Source organism: Meleagris gallopavo, chromosome 4 (genome assembly GCF_905368555.1).
Source record: "Meleagris gallopavo chromosome 4, MGAL_WU_HG_1.1, whole genome shotgun sequence".
Classification (NCBI taxonomy): Eukaryota; Metazoa; Chordata; class Aves; order Galliformes; family Phasianidae; genus Meleagris; species Meleagris gallopavo.
Genome location: NC_139407.1, coordinates 23,232,812 through 23,257,992, shown reverse-complemented (window position 1 = coordinate 23,257,992; position 25,181 = coordinate 23,232,812). Strand labels below are relative to the sequence as shown.

The following is a 25,181-nucleotide window of genomic DNA, read 5'->3' as shown; positions in this document are numbered from 1 at the left end:
CCTTGTAAACAGCTGTTCCCCCTCCTGTTTATATGCTCCTTTTTAAGTACTGGAAAGCCACAATGAGGTCTCCCCAGAGCCTTCTGTTCTCCAAGCTAAACAAGCCCAGTTCCCTCAACCTTTCTTCACAGGAGAGGTGCTCCAGCCCTCTGATCATCTTAGCGACCCTTTTATAAAAGCTTGAATTCAGAACCACATCTGTGAGCAATTTGTTTGCATTTTTTTAAATCTGTATTTAATATATTTTCAAAACATAAAGCCAGAGTTCTAGAAAAGTTTTTTTTTTTTTGCTACATATCCAACTTAATCTCCTCGAATCTGTCAGTACATTTCACTTTTTAAATTTGAAAAATCATGTGTTGCAAAATGTGCCATTTGTAAGTCGTAAAAATGTTACATTTATACTTCTAAATCATGCTTTTTTCCAGAGACTTGATTTCACTTATTGGACAGTCAGCACACTGACTCATCACTCACACAAGCTTCTGCAGGCTGCAATAATTTACAGCACAACCTTGCCTCTCACCTTGCACTGGGAATTAGAGGTTTACTTTAGATATTAGCAATTAATGTATATTATAATCGATGTGGCATTTCTTCCAAGAAACGTGAGTGGGCAATTATTTGAGTGACAACCCAAAAGCCTCCACTCGTTTGTCCAAACCCATCGAAAAGGAGCTGGGAGAACCTTCTGTGAGGCAGCAGTGACATCCAGTGGTTGGCAAACCAAACACCAGGAAACCACACATGTTCCATGCATCTGAGGCTGAATTTTACAGTACTAGTCTACCTGTGAATTTTAAACATCAGAAAGGGAAGTAAAATATTTACATTTCCAAGCTCATGCTTCAGTTTTAGAAGACCAAAGAAATCAAGTAGGTATGGGCATCCAGACAAAAGCTGCTATTGAAATCAGGCACAGGGAAGGTTCAAAGCACAGAAAGCTCTGTGACAAAGAGGATTTAAATGCGCTTCAGCCTCCAGTTTCATCCCTAGTGCTCTGTCCTGCCCATACACTGCAGGGTGCAGCCTCTGCCCTGGTGCCCATTCAGCTGCAGCCCACAGGTCAGCTGTGATAAGCTGGGAACCAAGACAGCTCATCTAGAACAAATAGTTGAAATTCTTACTGAGCTGAGGGGAGAGGTCATTGCAGCTCTCTGCGTCACTTTTCCTGACCTCCCCATAAGGAGTTCTCGTACGGGGCAAGCACAAGCAGAAGTGAACACATCCGTGAAAGACAGTACACAGCTTTCTCAGCAATGTCACAGAGAGGAGCAGGTTTTTTTGCTTTCTTTCTAGAGGGAATCCATAGGTGAATGGAATCAACACCTTCGGACCAGTCCACAAGTGAAAACTTCCTGCTCCCAAACAAGGACTGTATCACCAAATGAAAGCATGGGTGGAATGGTGACTGAAACAAGAAGTAACTTTCAAAAGATACAGCAGTGATCTAATGGAAACAGAGTGAGCAATGCTTCCTCTGACCATTAGCCAATATACTAACCATGTGAATTATTTCTGCTCTCCTTCCAACCCCTGCTGCAAGGAAGCAGCACCACCCACCATCCCTTTACCTCCTCCATCCCAGGAGAGGTGGCATGCCAGCCACAGCAGAAGACATCTTCTCCAGGGAATGCCTCTGTACAAGAACCTACTTGTTCAGCTGGGCTGAAACACTCCTTAGCTTGCGGAAATTCCTGCTCTCTCAGCTTAGTGCCCTACTTACTAACTTGCCCTTGACGATGTCCTGCAGAAGTGATTGCTTGCCTGGTCGAAGGCATGGATAATCCCTTAACTTCCCCTGATAGCAACCACCAGACTTGCAGATGTAGGCTGTTCACTGCTCCTCCTGAAAGAATGCTCCAGCCATGAAATAAAAAATATAAGCAACAAATGATGACAGCACGGTGACAGTGACTTAAGAGTGAGCCCCAATCAGACAGATAAAGGACAATTTGAGATCTTGAGCTAACTGAAATGCTTCTCATGTCGTCCTGAATTCCTCCATTCTCTAGCATGCAAGCATCTCAACTCCAGAAAAAAGTAAGAATATGTGGCTACAACCAGTTTACCTTTCCAATACTATTGTCCCTCAGGTCAGCTATCTAACTAGCACCTGTGTTTTGCAAAAGCACACCAGGTCCCTGATTTCAGAGAACTGTGCTTGTGTACTTGGACCAGCAGATAGCTGTTGCTGTCTACTGTGAGTGCTTCCAGAAAACTCCTGAGACCCTCAAGTCAGTCCCCTTTCAAACTCCTAAATCAGTGAAATGCTGAAGGTCTCAATTTGTATTGGTAGCATTTGTATTAAATCATTAAATTATCCTAAAATTGTAATTGACAATAAAGCTCTAAACTCAATTTTGCAGGAATATAAAGCTGTTCACAATTTAAAATTGTATTTTAAGTTATATTTCATGTTGAAAAGTGTATGAGATTCATAGTAATATCAATTATCACCTATGTTAATTGTTTGATAGCAATGCATTTTTCTCTCTGAGTGGCTTTAATGCTAGCAGAGCCTAACAAGAAGTAAGGAGCTCTGCTTCCATTTGCAGCTTCCATTTCTCATAAGATCAGTTCTTATCTTGTAAGGACAAAGAGGTTCAGTGGACAGCATGCTGTTTACATAGCTTCATTCTGAATTCAGGACTGCTTGCTGTTTTAAGTCATCGATTTATTATGACTATTGCAGTAAATAGCTACGTAAATCTATTGTTCATATTGTATTTGTTACTTATTAATCATTACAGGGTATTTTTATGCATCATCTACATCAATACAAAACTGTATGAGTTAACTTACAAAACAGGAGTTATAGAGAAGTGAACAAATGGCCATCAGTTGAGGAGAGCTAGGTGGTGTTTTTTTTGCCTTCAGCATGCAACAGCAAAACCACTCTTACATACTTTTTAACAGCTTAGACCTATGCCAAAACAGCATTTCCTATTTTGATAACAGCTATAGGCTCCGTATGATTCCATTCTGGAAGCAACCTGCAAGGCTATGTGACTGAGTTTCAATTCTGGTGCCCCTGGAAGCACAAGCTGTACTTGCTATCATGCCTCTTAAAACATCACAACTCTAATTCATGACCAGGTTTGTACAGAGTGCCAACGCTGGTGCTAACGGCAAAGTGAAAAGAATAAATCTTGCCGCCTTTTTAATCACAGCAATCTTGCCCATAGTATCACTTTCACAATACTGAAGAAGGATAAGCAGTAAATACATCAGGGCAGGACAGTGAAGCCAGAAATAAATTCCCTTCCCTGGGGGAAGCTGCCTTACAGAGACAGGGAGCCAAACCCCCCTTCCTCTGCTGAAGGCTCCTGTTTCATGTTGTGCCCATAGCTGTCCTCAGCTTGTTTTTTCTATGACATTCGACAGATCATTTTCACCTTCCAAATTAGAGCTGTACTGTTTTATGGCACTGCAGATCTGCAGCTCAACACAGCATTTTCCAGTGTTTCTCAAGTCCCCCTGCAGAACAGTGGCACGCTGAGCAATACCGCAGTGAGGAGACAGACAGCAAGAGCCAGCCACCAGGCAGAAGGAGGCATTTCTGCAGGTTGATTACACGAAAGCTGTTTGTTGCCCTCTACCTTCCTCTCTCCTCTGCAGCAGCCAGCAATGATTTGTCAGAAAATGCTGCTAAGAAGCTAATGCATTACGGCAATTCCCATCATTTTTCTGCTTGGGTATGCACTGCTTTAGGAAGTGGTCGCTTGACATATTTGCCTATGTAAAGCTCAAAAGAATTCAGACTATGCATAATTTTGGATTTATCAAACACTGACAGGTGTTACCTAATACAATAAGCAAAAGGCTATGAAAAGCTTGGGGCTCAATCCCAAGAAAATACTTCATCTCTACCACACCAGACGTCAAACCTCAAAGTTCCTGTCCAGGCTCAGATGGGCTGAATTACAATTTATTTTACATCAGTTAATTTAAAAGCTCTTAGATAGTACGTTTCTAATTAGCAGGAACAAGATAGAGCATAAGAAGTTCAATTATCTTTTTGCATTCAGATTACTATTCATTTGACAGAATGCTTCCTCCATTTGGCTCAACTATTTTTCAGTTGAAACTTAGAATTTGAAATGCTGGCAGCTGACATTAAAGAAAAACAGGATCCATCTTCACTCTATTTTTCACTTCCAGGACCTGAACCGTTTAAAATAAAAATAAGGATTTTCTAAAAGTATGAAGCCTGAAATTCAAACCTTTCCTGACCACAAGGAGATGCTGACAGTACATTCCCTATTACCCTTTAAATACTTTTTCTTTCAGGAGCCTTGTCAGGAGTGAGGCAGCTGGCGGCCCACCGGGCACAAGCTGGGCTTCTCCACTTTGTTTGACCACTCTGATGCACTTACCTCAGCCCCAGCGCTCAGTAAAGCACACAAAGGTTGTTGGGCATGCTGTTGAAGTGGCCTTCTTGGCTACAAACAGGTACAGCGTACCACCGATTGTTGCGAAGGCACTATGTGAAATGAAACCAAGTCCCTAGTGCTCCATTTCCAATGACGCTGATACCAACAGTAATTACTGAAAGCTTATTTCATATAATAGTATCAAGTACGTAATTTGCACAGTGCTATAATGAAGCTACTAATCAAATTCCTGAAGAAAGCAGGCTTCACTGTAGAGCTTTTCTATTCCATCTCCTTAGCTATGAAAAGATTCATCTGACAGCTAACCATTGTAAAAGAAAATAGTAAACTTCTATTTTTCACACAGAGTAAAAAGACCACCTAATTCTGATAAGCAGCAAGGATTCATCTACCTCATCTCATGTCTTCAGTGTTGTTTATAACTGAAGATTTTGATATTTTTTAAACTCAAGTCAGCACTAAGAGTTTGCTGTAGCATTTGGTATTTTCAATAGCACTTGGACCAGCTAAAGCATCCAAGATACCACCATCAAACTATGATAAGAAAAATAATAAGTTTTGCTTTGGTTCGCTAAAACATAGCTCTAGGTATATATCCTTAAGTAAACTCAGAAGTCTTTATTTTTGGCAAGAATTCCCTCCTCTGCATATACTAAAAATAATAATAAAAATATAGAATGAACGTCTTTCAAAACTTCATTTATGATTTTATAAACAAGCCAATCCTTGTTCACTTTTGAACAAAAAACTGTATTACAGAATGTTGGGAGATGCAGAAACAGTTGTTGAAAAATACATTTCTGCACAAAAGATTGTACTCACACAAGGAAGAGTTACTTTTTCAGGTTTTTCTACAAAAGCTTATCAGCAATTCTGCTTGAAGTAAAATGGTGATCCAAAACAACAGATCCAATTATTCAAGTATGAGTTTTAATGGCCCAGAAGGCACGTCCTGTAACAGCATCTATGTCATTAAAAAGGAAAATGAAAAAAAAAAAACAACAACAACAAAAACAGCCAGATAATCCAGAAAAGGAAAAAAAAAAAATTATTTTGTCACAACAAGACTGACAGATTGTGTGGATAATGCATTTGAGATTCTGGCTTATACTGGTGAACAGACAGCAGTTATCTACTGTAATACTGAAATAAAAAAATCAGGAAGAGATTAATTTGTCTCATGTCATAAACGTTCACAAAGAGTCATAATGCTTCCTCTTGCAGTCAAACTACTCAAGGTACAATTCCTACAATGCCTGTTAAAAGAGGCTGTCAAAAACAGCCAAGCACAAACAGAGTCCTAGGACTAAAACCCTCTGACTCAGTAAGAATGATTTGCAAGCAAGTCTTCTATGGGTGAGATAACAGCACATCAACCTGAGCAAAGAACATTGAGCATTCACCCTTACTTACAGACAACACAGTTAATTACCCAGCAGAAATCTGACCAGCACTGTGAATATCCCTGGCTTTAGGGCTCTGCAGTAAACAAAGTCAGTTAACAGGACAAATAGGGAGTTTCAAACAGCTCCACTTACAGTGGACTTAATGAGTGCTTCTCCACCTAAATTTCAATCCTAAGTACGAGTGTGACTTCAGCCTGCCAAAATACACCAGTATGGATGGTGATTTTCCATTATGAAAACAGACTTGATCAAGTAAACCCTGCATTGCTTCTTAGTGCTTTCGAGAGAAAATAAATTGCCAAGAAAGACTACTGCAATTCATGCACTGTAGATATGTATTTTTTGCAGCAATATGAAATGCAGGTTCTTTGGAACAGCTAGCATTGTTTTGGTCTTGTATAACCAGGTGCAACTTTTGTAATGAGCCGTGTGCCATACAGCCTCTTCTCAGAGCTCCATATTCATACTCATCAGCACTTTTGTCCACAGTGTAGATTTCTCAGCTTTTTTGATTCTCTTTCACAAGGAAGTCACTACTTAAATGTTCCCTAGCATCTGCCAAGAAAAGCTCATGATTTCAGGTGTTACAATTTGGCCAAATGGCTATTTCCAAATACACGAGAAAGAAAGTGTCTGAGAACAGCTGGTGTGATTCAACCAATGGCACATCATTGTGCCTGACTGTAAAAAGCTCCCAGCTCCAATTAAATGCTTTCTCCCTCAGCAAACTAGCTACTAAGGACAGCCTCTGGGGATAAAAAGCATAAGGTAAAAATTCACTTAGGACAATGACAAAAAAGCAAAATGCAGTTTGGCTCTTCCTAGTCAGGAGGTGGCCAATGCATGGTGACAACACACTTTTTTTTTTTGTTTTTTTTTTTAAACATACTGGGAATATTATTCTGCTTACATAGCCATAGAACTACTGTTTTCCATAAGAAGTTAAGAAAGAACATTTTCATTGATTTAACAGTTAACCACAGAAATCATGCAAGCACACAGAAATCAGATTTCTAAGAGGGATAATCAACTCACTTAGGTCTTTATTTTAAACCTATTGAATTAAAAAAACTAATTTTGCGACCAGAGATCTCTTCAGTTAGGCTTTTGTGTACAGCTCCAAATGTCACAGCCTCTTTGGCCAGCACTGCGCCTGCTTTGTCCTTCCTATCTTTAATTATATCAAAGAACAAAATAAAAGAGTTGAAGGAAAACAGGAGAAGCTTGTCCTGAGGACTCATTTAGTATCCCATACTCTGAGATGTGAGGCTGAGAGGGCACAGACATTTCATTTATTTACTACTTCCAGGTGGAAAGAAGGAGAGGAGAACTGGATTTACCAAACTGCTAGGCAATAGCAAATAAAGAAGCAGAGACTCAGTGCTTGGATGAGAAAATTGAATAGTAGCCTGTTTTAAATCCATTAGTGAGGCTTTTGGCACTGTTTAATTTTATCCAGGGAAGATTGCCTTCATTAAATAAACCAGGTATAAAGATTACTAGAATTTAGATTTGACACAGATGTAGACAAGGGAAACCACCAGTACAACTAGAGGGAAGAACTAGCCACCTATGTTGGACTCTGCAATCCACCACAATGCGCCAGGAGGAACTGAAGCACTTGGAAGCACAGAAGCCACAGGCAGGAGACTTCCACTGCCCCAAGTGAGATGGTAAATCCAAACTCAAAACCTACACTGAGCACAACACTGAGCTCTCCTAAAGATAAACCTGTTTGGGAGCCACACTCTAGTTGTAGCCACAATGACTGAAAGTTCAATGTCAGGACGTGTCACAGCAACACTTTCTCTTAGAAAAGGGGAACTATAAAGGACTGAGTAGACTTGTTAAAATGCTTTCAGGTAGCATTTCAGAGTTTTCTTGAAGACAACATATTAGAAGCTGAGAGTGTTGTTTACCACTACTTGTAATTAAATAAATAAATAAATAAAAAGCCTAGAAAGGAATGAGGAAAGGCAACATGATTAAAAGTCAGGTGCTGTTAGCAGTGAGAAGATGTTTTTTAAATAAACTGGGTGGTATCCAAAAAGGAAAACAGAAATGAATGCTAATTCAGGCAAACTGAACGTAAACAGTAAGAAAGATGGGGGGGGGGAAAAAAAAGTTTGAGAAAGCTATACAAAAGCATGAAAGCCACTATTGAAATATTTTTTTCCAAACAGCACAAGTAGGATAGGCTGTCTGCCAGAAAGCCTGCTGGGCTGACAGATGATCAAAATAAAGAGCGATCACTTCAGAAGTGGGAAAGGTAACTTAAGCATTCACACTAAACTCCCAACAGTGATGGACACCAGATAACCAGGGAAAAATACAAAAACAGAGTAAGCACATAGGGATCCTTCACAGTAGCTTTTAGCCTTTACTTTATTTGTGTTTTATACAGTGTAACTGCTTTTGAAACTTTTTTTTTTTTTTTTGAGAACCCCAGTATTTCCAAAAGAATGCAACACAAATTGACGAAACACTGTGGTGTATAACCACTGCTGACAAGCCTTGATATCAAACAAACAGATGAAGGAAAGTCTGACACTGATTTTTACAAAAGGGCTCTGGGGTTTCAAAGAACAGCAGACTACTGAGTCCTACTCCAGTGCTGTGAATAGAAGCAAATAATCAAGAACAAAACTAACATACTGTAAACACAGCATTTGTTGAAGTAAATGCTGCAGAAACATATTAATCTTTTAAAGGAATCAGAAAGTATGTGAATGTGGGTGAGTCTGTTGGTAGAGTAACAGAATTTCCAACGCCTTTGACAAAGACTCTTCAGTTTCTTCAGAAGCAAAGACCTACAGCAAAGTACAGAAGGATAAGATGGAAGGTTTTGTAGATCAGTAACTGCTTAAGGAACAGGAATGAATGGATACTGCTCACACTGAAGGGAATTTGTGACTGTAACAGCCTATTAAAATCTAGGCCGCCTCTACTGAAACGTAAGAAGCTGCAGAACAATTCAAGGAACTACTCAGGCAATGAGCCATAAGGAGAGCCCACTGCAAGCACAAGTGAGTGTTCATGAAGCGTAAGAGCACAACACTCAAAGACAGCCTCTGAACTTGCCATTCATTGTCACTCAAAAAGTCTTGGAGTCCAACACAAGCAGCTCTGGGAGTATTATAGCTCGAGAGTGATGAAAGAGCAAACAGTGGTAGGAATAAGGAAGAAATACAGAACAATAATGTAGCAGCTCGATGTTGATATGGCTGATATTTCTGTATCACAGGGTGGCAGAATAACAGGGGTACATGATAATTTCCAGGAGGAAAAGTTAAGCACACACTGTGGTCTTCAGCCTGGTAAGGGACTTTGACTCACACTGTAATGAATTTCAAGAGTACAAATACATTTAAACTACAATTACATGCACAGAAAAAGGTCCATGAAGCATGATGGTCCTGTTGCAATTTCTGGTTCACGAAGCCCTGGCCTACTGGTTGCCAGGAATTAAAGTTAGACCACTCCTGTATGATTTCTTCTAAGCATAAGTTATTCCACAGGGAAAAAAAATTGAGAAAACAGCTCTCTGGTCAGACCCAGCACATTTATATTTATTTATCTATTTTTAAAATTCTGCACAAGTGCTCTGCATGCTGGAAACAAAAACCCTGCTGTTGCTCTGCCTACCAGTAATTCTCTTCAGTGAAGATTTTTTTTTTAGAGGATGTACCTCATACCTGACAGCATTCATCTCTTGCCCATTTCTATTTCCCTAGAATAGTCTGTTTATCTTTTATGATTTATAAAAAATCATCCAGATTATTTATTGCTCTGTTTTTATTCAGCTTTATCACTGTGTAGACTCCCAGTCACAAAAATACTCAGGGAACAAATAAATTAATGACCTTATTCCCTAAAGCTAAGGTTTTATCAGAGTTTTACTAAGATTCAGAGCAATATGTAAAATTGAATACAAATGCTCTTAAAAGGCAGAACTTGTTAGAATTAAAAAAGAATAATAATATCCAAAGATGGTAAAAATCATCAAGTTTTAAGAAAAGGTTTCTTCAGCAACCGTTCAGAGGTTTTGGACAGGGCCTGCTAGTTAAGGAACTGAGAACTGTCTACAATCAGCAGCAAAGTTCCTGCTGATTCAGTAATGGCAGTTGGCAAGTCACATGGCCATGGGTCTGATGGAAAGGACAAATCTAACCACAGCAGGACTGAACACCCCTTCATGGGGCTACCTGTCTTTTAAGCTGAGAGAAACAGTTCTTACAGTGCTGTTTCACTCCTGCCAATGCAGCTTGGGGGAAGCACTTAACACCCTTCTCTGAACAAAACTCATTGCTTAGGGTGATGCTAAAGAACTTCTATGCCCCAAGAAGGCTGACAAGAGGCTTACTTGGATTTGAGTGTCTCTGAGTGAATAACCCAGCCTTTGCCTGAAATATCTTACTGATTTAACAATGCGAGGATACTGGTAGTCAAAAAAGGATGACTATACTGTTCTTTGGTAGGATTGAAGTGAATGCTGCCCAGTCTTACCAATTAAAATGGCTTCAGGACTTACTGAATGGATCAGTAAGGTGAAAAGGGGGAGAAAAATAAATGGTGCATCCATGAGGAAACCTGCTATGTTTTGCAGGGGGAAAAGCAGGAAAGTGAATACACTGATTCCTGAAAGCATATAGCAATACCAATCAATCCTGCATTGCTTTCCTTCTCTTCTGCCTTTCCTGCGGGACACATGGGGATTGCAATAAACCCTTAACATATTTAAGATAACTGCAAGCATCTCAAGTATTCAGTATATGAAATATTCAACATAAATTTGCCTGAAAGATGTATTTTGATCATTTTTTTCATGCTGTTCTGTTTGCTTTCTTAGGATATTAAATAATAACTTTGATTTGAGCTGCTGGCTCTGACCTCCATGGAAGACTTACCTGCAAATCTGCTTGGAAGAAACTGTAAAATTCAACATTCCTGTTCCACTATCAGTTGACAAACTTGTTTCTCTTCTTTGACTTCAAGCAGGTGGAAACCTTCAGTAAGTCACCCAAGGAACGTGGCATGAAAGAAGTCCCACACTCTGTGCACTTCATTCATTTTAACAAACACACAATGGGTAGTAAATCCAAGCAGCAGTGCAAGCATAAGCATGAGTAAGACTAACAGCTCACCAGGTTTCTCCCACCTCTTGACATGGAAAAACACCCTTTATGAAGGGCCACAGCAGCGTCTTGGTAAGCAATCAACAGCCAGCCAAATAGATAGCTGCCTTAGCCAGAAGCATCCAGATGTTGTCACCAAACCTGGTATTGACATAACTCCACTGCTGGGGAGAACAGGAACCTATTTTATATTTAAATTCATATACTCTCCTATCCAATGCAAAAAAAGGCTTAAAAAAAAACACTAATCAATCAGATTGCTCAGGGACCTTTCCTTGATATTTAACAAGGAAAATAGTATCAAACGCAGATTAGCCTGAAAGCAAATTTGGCTCCAGCATTTAACAAAGAACAGAAGAGACTGTAGAAACCTGTTGGTAATTGTACACAGAGTAAATATTAATATCTCCCCAGAATTCCCCTCACAGTGAAGTAGACACACCCCAAGGTAAGTAAAAACTTTCTTTCCCCCTTTACTTCTTTGTGATAAATGCAGTGAGAGGTGCAAGTAGAAGACTACTCTGATGTTAGCTCCAAAACCCAAACTCCATCATAGCAGATCTATATACTCCTGTTAATGCAGGTAACCATGTAAAAATGTTTGCAGTAAATAATATTTTCTGTGTCTTTTTTTTAAAGCACTGTCATGAAACTATAACTAAATAAAGAATACCGTAGGAACTTCTGCATGAAATAATAATAATAAAAAAGCATTCTTACTTAAAAACAAATCTTAAGAAGTTATGGATTAAAAAGAGATGATACAACAAGGAAGACTGCTGGGAACTGAACATCCAAAATGATGCGATTAAACAGTAAAATAGGTTTTAGGACTTTAGAGACAAGTCAATATAGATTAAGCAGTTATGAAAGGAATAATTGGAACAGCATTAGCATAATATACAGAAATATTTGGTATAGTACAGCACTCTTGCCTGTCAGAACAAGAAGTCTTAAGTATTTGGCCTAATTAATAATATTACTTTAAGCATCGATTATGATCTATGGAAAGAAAATAATTAAGTCTTATAAAAACAGAACTAAAAGAAAACAAAAAGTTTGCTTACTCTTCTTGACGCAAGTCATTAACACTCCGATCTAGTGAGATCATATCACTTGCCACCATATTAAACCCAAACTCTTTTATGCTGGCTTGAACGGATTCTTTGTAATCTGGTCCTAAAACATATGGCTTCGCTTCCTCTCCAGGGCCACCAACAACTCCATGAGGCTCAGGCTCTTTGGGTTCAAAATTACCGAGGACTCCAGGTCGTAAAACAGGATCTCGATATACAAATGTCTGAGGTTTAAATGTGAGATACTGCCTCTGGATGACGTTTTGCTGATTGTTATCACCACCATCATGCTGATTTAATTCATTTTTGGCCTTATTTTTCCTTCGAATGGATTCCAAGTCCACTTCCACACCTTCAACATGAGGCCAAGGTACCACAGGTTTGAACTTCTCATTTCCTAGTCCATGTTCTCCTTTGTTTGGTAAGGGTCTGTTGGCTTCTTTGTCATCCTATATATACACACACAGAGAAACAGCAGGAGATCATATAAATGTATTACTCTTTTTTCCCCCAAATCTTGTACCTTGGACACAGAGTTTTCATACTAAACATATGTTAAGTAAGAATAAAGAAATGCCTGTTAAGGGGCTGAATGAACACTTAAAGATAGCAGTTGCTGGAGAGCTTCACTGGATCATGTTCACACTTACCTGAGTGAGTGGATCCTGGCAAAGGCCTAAAGTCCTTCTCAACCCCAAAATTGTTCCCATAAGCGTTATTCTCTCTGCTGAAACAGCAGTGCTGTTTTAGAGCTGTGAGGTAAGCTGAAGGCAGCAACAAGCCACAGCAGGTCCTGCTCTGACCTGCTCTGCAGCCATGGAAGCCATGCTTGGGGCTGAAGTCAGCAGCCACAAGCACTGATGCTGAGTGCATCCATGTTTAAATGACCTTACAACTTTACGGTACCCTCCCAGAGAAATATCAAATTTGCACTGCAAAGAAAGGCTGGGATTTTGGAAACTCCTCGGCAGTTTCAGTGATAAACAAGATCCATGCAGCTAGAACAAGGGAGATATTGAAAGAAATTTGGCAGAAAGGCCCTGAGTAGCTGAGTGTGATGTAGCTGGATTACAACAGCCCCACCCATGAACATGCACCAAAAAACACAGTCACTGCTTTTCCCAATACTTCTGACTAGGAGAATAATGGGAATACATAGCTGAAAATTCACATTTCCTGGGAAAATTATCTACTTGTAAGTAAGATAGATGTCCTCCATGGATTTTTAGCATATGGATTTCAGTAACATCTCACTGCCTAGTAGCAAATATCAGATCAAAAGAAAAAAAATGAGATCAGAAGGATGTCCTCTACTGACAGAATCACACAGAATCACTATGGTACATTATCAAGAAAGAATCTTAGCTTGATGGCTAAGATAATGCCAGTCTGCCCTTACTGTGGCAACGGTACATTGCTATTACATCACACTATTTACCTCATACACCATTCTTCATCACCTTCAGAAAATAACAAAAATCTACAATAAAATACGCCTAGACTAACACAATAACAATGGGAGTTGGAGTGGCTCAAATTCAAAATAACATCCTTTATTCAAGAAATACTGTACCTCTCTGCTTTCTCTCCAGTTTAAACTGGAAAGATGTACAAAATACAAAAGTGTTACATTATTCTGCTCTTCCGCCATTTTCAGGGAACTCTCAAAAGGCAACAAGAGAAAGAGAAGGATAAGAGAGCACATGAAAAAGCATGTTTTGCAAGGAAGCAAAAAGTCTCAAGAGGACTCTTGAAAACACATCATCTCACACTTGCCTTACAAATCAGCATGAAAACTCCACCACTCAACTGTCAGAACACTGCTGAACAGTCAGCCCTTACAAACTTGCACCTAATTTCTGCTCCAAGCGCAGAGGCAGCTAAAAAGCCAACAAAATAACGAGTATAATCAGAAAGGATGCTTAAAGAAGAGTGCTTTTGACAGCATATAATTTTCATGCATTCACATCTTTGGTAGTATTTAGTCCTCCACATCACAAAAGGACATGCTGCAGTTAGAGATGGAAGAGAACAGAGAAATCAGAATGAAGCGGAAGGGTTGGGGTGCCTCACAACACATGGCCAGAAAGGCTGAGACTCTGCAGTTTGGAGATGGGAAGGCTGAGGAGCATATCTCTAGAGCCAAGAAAATCATGAGGGTGATGGATAAACTAAACACAAAAGCACCACTGACCCTAAATACTTGAGGCACTTAACAAAATTCATAGTTTTTTTGTAAAACAATAACAACAACAAACAATCAAAAAAGTTCTCTGCACAGGCAATAATCTCCTGGAATATGCCATATGGAAAGCTGTGGACACAGATGGTACCAACAATTCTATGGAGGACAAGGCAAAGTAATGGGTGACTCATCCATAAATGGACAGCAAAAGGATTAGGCAGGGAGCACAGACAGCAGCCAGACCTACATGCTTGTCCTTCTGGGTTGGGTGGATCACTAGGCTCAATAAGACAGGAATTTCTCATGCCCTTGGTCTGTACAATATTAAACACCCTTTCACTCCACTTCCATTACCTATAAAATAGCTACAAGCTTCCACTTTGTTTGTTTTCTGACTGATGCATGACACTTCTCAAAGTCATTTGTTTACTTTGCTGTAATTGGAACCACAACTTTCTCAATGTTACATTATAACCATTACACACAATTTGCATTATAGTGCATTTATCTACTGTTCCCTAAACATATTTCATTTTTCTAGGGATGAAAAATATTGCAGAAAGTTACACATGCAGACACTCACTCACCTCTTCTTTCAATTTCTATGCACCCGTGACAAACCTGAGGGAAGGCACTGGCTGTGGGCCTAAGCACCACAGTGTCACCTGCCCACACCTAAGGCATGGAGGGGAGGAGAAAAGAATAGAAGAGAGAAATCTCACATGTGAGATAAAACAGTTTAATAAGTGAAGGAGAAGTGGAAGAAAAAAATCAAAACAAGTAATGCAAAGGCAACCACTCACAACCTCCCATGAGTAGACTGATGCCCAGCCAGTTCCCAAGCAAAATATGACTAATCTCTCTAATCCCTTCTTCCTCTGTTCTGTTGCTAAGCACATTACATGGTATAGAATATCTCCTCCATCAATTTGGGTCACCTAGCTGGCAGCATTTCTTCCCACCCTCTTGCCTACACCCAGCCAGATCTCTGGTAGGCAGAGAGAGAAATGGAGAAGGCCTTTATGCTCTGCAAGCACTGCTCAGCTGCTGCTAAAATACCAGCTGTGCTGATAACAAACCCAAAACACACCATCATTTGGGCTGCTGTGAAGAAAATTAATGCTGCCCCAGCCAGATCCAGCTGGGGTGGTCTGCATTTTAGGAGCATTTTTCAAAGAAAGGAACTAAAAGCATTTAAATTTGCGATGCAGCCTAAGGTCCTGAAGGTACTCATCTGTCCACAGATAACTGAGACAAAAGATTTCTAAATACATCTGGAAGAAAATGCAAGGTCAATCTACAATCAAAGAATGTCTCTGGCCATTATATAAACTACAGTGCTTAGGTGGGAACTTTCAGAACTTCTCTTTTATGAACAATGATTTCCTCTCTAACTTTTTAATGATTTAATAACATATATATTAAAAAAAATTGCAGTTGTTTTTAAAACAGTGTGCCTAGCTAATTAAAAGTTCAGCTTTAATAAAACTCATACCACAATGACAGACAAATCAGAAGGCATGGAAAGTTAGGAAAAAAAAATCATAACCTTTCAAAAAGCAGAAAAACAAGAGAATCTTAGCATTGTTTGAAAAAACTTTGGAAATGACCAGACAATGACAATACGGTACAGGGAGATCTCAGAACTGAGCACAATACACACCTGCGTTCGTGGCTTTTCTCAAAGTAAGGGAAGAGAAGCAAAAACCTGAGAATACTCTCACATTTGAAGACCACCAAAGAACAACAACAAAAGCCACATTACATCTTTACCAAGGACATACAGTTAGCTGCTTATAAGCAGCTCTCAGAGACATATTTCTAAACTACACAAAATAAAAGAAAAAAATGGGAGAGGCCTCCATGAGGCTGTAGGATTGGTCAGCTGACAGGAGGGCTGGGATGCTGGCTGGCAATAAAATGGAAAATGTCAAAGTTGCATAATCTGCTTTTCTTCAGTTCAAGACTGGCAACTCCCTAATGTCCTATGAAATAATGTCTGAACTACAAATTGATGGTTAAAAAAAATGAAGTGGATTTGTTTAATTTATAGAACGGAAGATTATCATGCTGAAAAAAGGTTCACTAATTCAAAAGCACGTCTATAAAAGCAGCTTGTTCATCTACACAAAAATCAGCAATGTCTGAAAAATTAAAAGAGGTATAAAGAAGTAGAATTCTGTAGTATCCTCATTACTCAAGGATGAAGAAGGAAATTAAAAACTTTTGCCTGTGTCTGCATTTACACCACTGGCACTTACCATGAAAGGCAAGTAACATGTTTTCCTACCATAAGGATGAGTTCAAAGACTTAACTGAGGATAAATCAAGAGCTCTCAGAAGTGCCCCGATGCAGGTTCTTATTCTAGGCAAGTGACAAGATTTTGAAGCAAACAAAGGGGAAAAAATGAAGTATTTTGAAAATAAGCTGTCACAGAAACTAAGAGAGAGACCACACAGCTCTCAGCTTAAGTTTGGTACTTCAGCAAAGATTTCAACATATTTAAAATATTTTTCTTTGTTTGCTTCATCTTAATGCAGCCATATTCCTATATATTCCATATACCGGGGAAATAAGACCACTACAGAGAGGTTCTGACACAATATGTTAGAGCTATGCATTTCCAATTATTTAAGTAAATGAGAGGGAGTTGTTTTGATTTGTTCAATTACGAAAAGAAAAGAAGGTGAAAGGAGAGAAAAGAACCACAGGCTGGATCCACAAAGATTTCCTTATTGATTAGGCTCGTGCTGAGAAGATACAAAAATAACGCTGTTCTCAGGCATGCTTCTAGCATGACTCTGCTCTACCTGCTGCTAACAAGGGGGAGGAAAAATCCACATGTCTCAGTAGTTCCTACACTAACTCTTAAAGCTTGTGTAACCTTAGAACAGAATGCTTATGGGAATGGTAAAAACAGAGAAAAATATGATTTCATACAAAATTATAGAAAAATTCTTATGTTTAAAAACACATGCCTGTAAAAATAGCAGATACATTACCCACTGTAATTGGGTACATGGTGCAACTCAAATGAAAAAGCACACTGTTAAAAGTATTCATCACCAGCATTTCCAGGAAAACATTAAGTCTACAACTATGTTATTATGTCAGTTTTGACAGATATACTGACAAGACCAAAGTCCATTAAAAAACCAATGCCACTTATCCAGAGTAGATTTTTGCTCTGTTAAAAATTTTAAATGGGAAAAAAAAAAGCACTTAATAAAACCTAAATCAAACCTATTAGTTTGATTAGCTGCATTATACCAACCTGCAATAAGCTTTGGCAGGCAGGACAAACTTATCACAACACCACAAACATGTTACTATGATGGCAACTCCAAAGAGCAAGTAAATCTATCAGAATGTGACCACATCAGTCTACTTTTCAGATCATTTCACATAAGACCTGGACTGAAGCCACTTATATGTCACAAAAAACCCTCCAAAAATATTAACAAGAACTTTAAAGAAAGCATTAAATTACGTACATTTCATATATCTACACCCACATACACACATTCTATTCATTCAAAACATTATACAACTTAAAAGTGTAACTGAGATGCAAGCAACTTTGGAGAAACGTGTGTTCAACAAGTCTTATACTGCTGTGTACTACACTACATCTGAAGGATGTAATGTAAATTATTATTATTATTTTATAAGGAGGACAACTGCCCCCTCCACATGCTTAAACTTTACAGCAACTGCCAAGCTGATTGCTGCCTGGTGCATTACTCACTACCCAGCAGTATCTTAGGTTTAGCTTGCTTTTCCATGCTCCCTTTCTCTGTTCCTAAGGATTTCTTCAAAACGGAACAGTTTTGCCAGATCCAGATACCTGTAACAACATTGCTAGTTAGCAACACTGAGGAAAATTTTTTCCACTCTCTTCTTATGTTCTATTCTGATTAGGCAATACAGGGGAATTACACTTTTTCTTGGTATTCAGACAGAAGTAACTAATATATTACACTAAAAACTAGTGGATCACGGTCCACTGGGGAAAAAGCAATAACAACAAAAAAAATTAGCAGTATCTTTGTGTCCCAAAATTACCAGAATTAGTTGAGGCTGAACAACTTAAGGGAGTAAGATGGATACTTTGCTTCTATACTAATGTGACATTCCTGATTTGGAGAGCATTGCTTATAAAAAGGCAAGTGACTTCCCAGCCTCCCTCCAAATAAATAAATAATACATACATAATAAAGGACAGTAACTGTTTGTCAGAATGTGAATTTGGCAAAAGTTTGATGTTGTACTACTACAAATTAGTCTGAATGAATTTTCTGTTCAAGTTTTGAGTGACCCACATTAATTTACATGAGCCTCCATCACTGATCCCAAGGAAATTGCAAAAACAAGTTAATGTTGCCCAGTAACAAGTCTAAAATTCTAACAACATTCACTAATGTCCAAGGTTGAACCTGCTGTTATTTGAACCTGTGAGTGGTAGAAAGCCACTAAGGAAGACAAGACTCAGTTTCTCAATAATTAATTTTTTTTTTATGGTTATACAGTTACTCTAATTGCTCCCAGAGCAAAAATATTATCTAACTTTTCCCGTCTTCCTGGATTTTTGTAAAGACATCATCTACTTTGTCACATCAGAAGCACTCCTCTAGGACAGTGACTACAGGCTGCTGCCTGCATACTGCCTTGGTTTGTGGCCAACGTTTCAAGAGGTCATTGCATTCAAAATTTTACTAAGCTATGGAAGCCCTCAGATATCAAATAAAATGGAGGTTGCCTCTTGTCCTTCAATTTTTTTTTTTTGCAGCATACCGGCAAATACAGTCACTGATATTAATTTCTAACAATGTATTAACATTTATTTTCAGTTGATATAACTTCATTGCTCAAGTATTACTGAGGGTAACAGCCCAAATCCCAAGTTTTACCCATTTATCTGTGGAGTACCTTGTTTAGGGATACACATCTACATTAAGATGAATCTGTAAGATAGCCATGTAAGCATCCCATTTAAAGTAAATGGTTCTCCAGCACTATTATCCCTCACTTGTAAGGAGAACTCCTCTGAGATAACAATGCTGCTGTCATCCTCTTCAGTGATGCCAAGCACTTATCACCTCAGCTCCAGAAGAACAGCAGCATCCTGACACGAGTGCTGAGCCCTGTTTGGACACCTACTGCTCTACCCATACCCTTGCTCCTGCGCTCTCGCTTCCAATTACCTCCTTCCCTCTCACCTTTGGTAGGTTTTAAGAGCAGAAAGGATAGTGTGTAAAACCACAGCCCTTGCCTATCTCACTTGGTCAACTTGGGAGCATTTCAGTATTTCTTGAACTCCTGTGTTACAGGTAGTTTCACAATTAGCCTCCTTTGCCTGAACAAAGGTCAGTGAGTGTTTCAGAACAAATTACTGTTAAAAATAACAATCGTTTATTGTCTTCATTTTTACTGCTGCCTACTGTCTGGAGGTACTGAGCCAGTTTCCCCAGCCTGCCTTCCTTTTTTGCCTAAGGTTCAACTCTTATTGGGCTTTTACATGTCTCATCTTTCCATTTCTTGTGATGTCACAGTTTATAAATAAATTATCACACTGTATAAAAGAAGCCTTGTCAAGAATCCACGTCACCCAATGCTTAAGAGATCTCGGAGAGCTCTGGGGAGATCAGCACAGACAATGTCTATGGAGAGCAACACAATCTTAAATAGTGATTAAAAAGAAAATAGAAAATAAATAGAAAAATAGACAAACGCAAATAAATAAATGAATAAGCAGATTGTGGCAGTCTTTACATAGGTTCATCGCCTCTCATCATTAAGAATACAATCACTCAAGTAGCACAGATATTCTTAAACTGAACTACTAATGAGACTGCTTTATTATCTAAGGTCATGTTATATTTTAGTCTCTCCTGCATTCTAGAAATAGAAAGGTATTGGCACTAGCAGCTTGTGCAGTAAAAAAAAAACAAAAAAACACCAATCAAACCATTTGCAGCTGCTTGCTGTAGAATAAATGTTGTCAGAGGACATTGGGTAAGGCAGAAGTATGGGCTAAGTATTCTCCTTACAGAGCAAAGATGTCACCAAAGATGACAAAAAGGCTTTTAAACTTAGAAAAAATGAGAATTTATTAGAAGTTTATTGCAATTAGAACCATTAAATTTTTCAATAAAAGAAAAGCAAAGTGATCAACAAAGTGGTACACAAAATAGCATAAAATTAAGCATATCCCAATCCATTGCATCTCTTCACGCGTGCTTCGCTTCTAGACTATTTTAATTGTCTTTTTCTCTGTTGCAGTACAGCATGTTCTCTCTGGTTCCTGAGATGTCTGTTCCCATCAGCCACAGAACTGCTTCTTGCTCTTTTCAGCTCTCCTCTCTGTGCTGTGAGGCTAACTGCACTCTTTTCTTGCCTGTCCTACCCTGCAGCCTAAAACCCTCTCCTCTCCAAGAAGGCTCAACATGGCGCCTGCCTCACTCTTCTTAATGGAGCATGACACTAATCACGAAGGGCAAGTACTGGACATCACACAAAATAGGTTATTTTAGGTTAAGCACTTAATGAGAGTCTAATCAAGAAAGAGCTGAACCAGAGACTGTGCTCCACCGCTGCATCTGCCATCAACTGTTTTTTGTAAATGCCCACAACCTTTTTTCCTTCCTCTGCACAGAGACGTTGCTACATACTGCATGTTTTCAGGATGGTATTTCAACTGCAAACTTTTGAAGAAAATCAGCCCCAGTCCTCAATCCATTTTCAAGCAGAGATGGCAGTGACTCAGTACTGTATGTTTATCCTTGGAAGTACCATACAGACTACTATACCAGAGACTACATACAGATGAAAACTAAAATTTGTATACCAGTTGACTCATTTGCTAAATTCAGCTATTTTAAATACTTCATTGTAATTTAGTTGTTCAGAAACCCAAATCCCATGAAGAAGCCAAAAAGCAAGGAGAGCAGCAAGCCCTGAGGCACAGCTATTACTCTGTTGTGGCAGCAGGGAAAAAACTGTCCAAGGTAAGCAGAGCCCACCAGATACTGAGGCCTATCTTTATTCCAAAGTCTAGTTCCTTGTCTTAACCTTGTGAGTGGCTCTGCTAAGAACCCAATCACTCTCAATTTTCCTTTTTTGCCTATAATAGTTCTCTACTTGAGAGATGACAAGCTACATCTATTCATAGGAAGGACATCATATACTTATTAAAATTAAACCTTGTTTTCTTTGAAGAAGCTTCATGAAAATATTTTTTCTTTAACTTCCCAACTTGGAGGCAGCACACTGGGCACCTTGCTGTGTGGGATGTTCAGCAAGGTGACTTGCTTCTGAAACAAATGCTTCAGAAAACGCTGGAAAATAAGTATGGCAGGTATTGGAGAAAGAACAAACCAGTGGATAAGAGAATGCATTTTTAAACAACAAAAAAATGCAACAAATAACTTCTAAGGGCACAGCCAACTCCAAAAAATTGTTTAAGCAGATGAAAACTGTGGAAAATCTCCAAATGCTCACCATTCTGTCTGATTCTAATCAATACTATCATCACTCATCTATGTAAACATTTGTTTTATGTATTTTGTTCCAATGCAGCCTTCTGTTCTCCTTTTAATCTCTCTTGAAGCATAGGTAGCATTCCAGTTTTGTTTACAGTCTTATTGATTAAGGTGGTGCCACTGCTTACTCTATTTTAGAGGGACAGAAAGTCAGAAGTAAAAGTTTTTTCCAGCTCTTTCATCTAGAAAAGCTGAATACCCTATTGAAAAATCAGAAAATCCCCTTGGAAGAACGTACTGTATTGCAGAAGGTGCAAAATTGCCTCCCCATTTCCCTGCTCCAAGTGATTAGGAGTATTGCCATCTGCACATCACTATGTGGTTTAGAGCAATCCTACATATTTGACCAGGCTTTGAAAACAGTGCTGAATGATTCACGTAACATCGGGAAACAGTGAAATCTTCCAAAAAAAAGAAAAACATCGACTCAGACCTTCAACTTGCATACAAGATCTTCAGATTCAATACTGCTTTTTCTTCATCTTTCAATATTCTTTTTCTAGGAGACATGGCTTTGGACCATATAATACAGGAAATCTCACAAGAAATGTTTTGCAATGAAGCCTGATAAACTAAAATCCTTTTTTTTTTTTTTTTTTTTAAACAGAAAACTAGATATTTAAGTTGAGACCAGTAAAATAGAGCAAAGATAAAGGCATTTATTCATTTTATTCTAAGTGTGGAATAATCAGAAACATACTTGGGATACAATAAATTCCTTCATAATAATTCAAATAACCAACGCTTTGCTGGCCTCCCCAGGATCTAAGATAGAAGGGGACATATTTGATAGAGAAGCAAGGAACTCACATCCTTTCAAGGTGAAATGTCAGCACTGTTGCAAGCTAGCCAGTGTTCTGAAACAGCCATTATCCCCAAACCATAATTAGACAACTGTCCACAATCTTCCTCTCTAAAGGGATCAGGTGAATGCTTGACTAGAAAAATTACCAGTATTAAGAACAAAGTGGACAATTGCTTAATACACCATCTAAATCAGCGTGGATTATAAAATTCAAAAGGGCCTCCAGATACCAAGTCTTTATCTATGACCTTTGGCTCATAGCTCCACAAAACTCCACAAAACTCACAAAACAACACTGATCTTCATCTGAGCTTTGCCATCTCTATCCGCATTGCCAATCAGAGGCTAGGAGAATGCATGTCCCATTTCCTAGCTAAAATGAGCTCCATCCCTTGCAGATCTCTTGCACTATTCAGCTTCAACAATTAAAAAAAATTAAAGAGCACAAGATCCTGAATACCTAGAAATAAAAACAGTGATGTTATATTAATATGTTGTGAATTTATTATAAGCTGATCCAGGTAGCTTTGCTAATTCTATAGCAGTATTCTATTATGGCCACATATGCACATACTTTAAAGCGCATGCAAGCAACTTCAGTAGTTTTTGCAATCAAATGGATGACAAATATAGAAGGCACCCGTAAGAATGACTGAGTAAAGAAACACGTCTGCTATTTCTTCTAGACTTCAACAATTAACATTTAAATTATGAAATTTAAGAGGCCAAGCAGTTAGAATTTATAGCCCAAAGCTTTGCTATTAAAAATAACCAGCTTTATTATTTCTCAATCCATAGGGAAGAAGTCTGAGAAATAAACAAAATTTCCCATAAATCCTAATGTTTTAAGCAATGTCATGTTTTCCAGCCCTCTAGGCATCAGCTATGAGCATTGCACTAGTTAAACCCAGTAGAGAAGGACTGCAGAACTTTATCCTTATGCCTCAATCTTTTGAGACAGACAGATATTTAAAAATCAAGCATCTGTTTTATATACCTCAGTGAGCAAATTACACTCATAATACAATAAATCCACTGCTGATGGACGTGCTTGACAAAGGGACGCAGGCTTCTGTGCTATATTTTGTATGCCTCCATTTCTCAGTCATCTGTCAATTTCATTTCATATTTCTTACTATTAAGAAACAAACGGCATGATTAGATTTTCATTTATCTTGAAATACCATTACCATTTTCAAGCTTTACAACAGCCTATTTCTGTCTTTTATTTTAGATTGCATTTCACAATTTGAGCAACCCTACCATTTCAAAAGCTTTCTCAGAGAAACAGCCAGCCAAAGCCAAAGCTGCATTGCATGAAAATTACACATAGTCTAAAATGCATTTCTGAAAATTGCATCTGAACTCCCAATAGATTTGGGAGACTCGGTATTTACATTATTACCTTGCAGAATACTTGACAAGCAAGAGGAAATCACTTGTTATGATCAACTGTGTTTTGTCTCACTTTTCCCTGACTCCTCTTTCCTGCATCTTTACTGAGCAGGATATTGAAGAGAATCTGTGCGATACTTGCCAATAAATTACAGTTATATCCTACCAAACTGTTGAGGTAAGGTACTACATTAAAAATATTATCAACAACATATATACGCTGGAAGCACAAAGCAAAAAAAAAAAAAAAAAAAAAGAAAAGAATACCAAAGTAGCAAGACCCAATTTACTGAACAGAGAAACCAACCCTCGTAAACTGACTTCTCTTTCTGTGACACATACAGTTGATGACATTTCTTGTTTTGCTGTAAAGTGGACACGAGGAAGTCTAGAGTCTTACATCCGGTGAGGAATAACCACATGCATCTGTACAGGTTAGGAGATGACCTGCTGTTGAAGAGCTCTGCAGAGAAGGACTTCGGGGCCCTGGCAGGCAAAAGCTTTGCCATGAGCCAGCAGTGTATCCACGTGGCCACAAAGGTCAATGGTACCCTGGGGTGCACTAAAAAGAGCATGGCCAGAAGTCTGAGGGAGGTGATCCTTCCCCTTCTCCTGTGCCTGGTGAGGCCACACTTAGAATACTATGTCTAGTTCTGGGTTCCTCAGTTCAAAAAAAGACAGGAATCTCCTAGGAGTCCAGGAGGGCCACAAAGATCATAAACGGCCTGGAGCATATCTCGTATGAGGAAAGGCTGAGTGACCTGGGTCTATTCAGCCTGAGGAAAAGAAGACTGAGGGCAATATCATAAACGTTTATAAATATCTAAAGTGAGGTAGGATGCAAATGGATGAGGCCAGACTCTTCTCAGCGGTGTGCAGCACTAGGACAAGGAGCAATAGCCTAAAACTTGAATATACAAAATTCCATACAAACATGCAGAGAACTTCTTTATGGTAAGAGTGACAGAGCACTGGAACAGGTTGCCCAGAGAGGTTGTGGAATCTCTGCTATGGAGACCCATCTGGATGCCTACCTGCTGTGTGACCTATTGCAGAGAACCTGCTTTAGCATGGGGATTGGACTCGATTGATGATCTCTTGAGGTACTTCCCAACCTCTGCAATTCTGTAAGGAATGTCAAAAGCTATTTCATAGCTTTGCTTTTAAGAACCATATCATGTGTGAACACAGTCATATTCTTTGCATCTTTTAGATAGTCAGCAAGAATACTATAATCTAA

At 38.8% G+C, this 25,181-nt stretch overlaps 1 protein-coding gene across 4 annotated transcripts in view; it reads right to left on the bottom strand.

The window, feature by feature from the left end:
• GALNT7 (polypeptide N-acetylgalactosaminyltransferase 7) overlaps window positions 1-25,181 on the bottom strand; it is a 67,056-nt gene that overhangs the window by 26,131 nt on the left and 15,744 nt on the right. For all 4 annotated transcript variants that reach the window (XR_014882912.1, XR_014882913.1, XM_085222469.1 and 1 more), the window contains exon 2: window positions 12,006-12,463. Coding sequence is in view for 2 of the 4 variants with exons in the window: in XM_085222469.1 (XP_085078595.1) it covers window positions 12,006-12,463 (458 nt within the window). In the remaining 2 variants the exon portion in view is untranslated. The remainder of the gene's footprint in view (window positions 1-12,005; window positions 12,464-25,181) is intronic.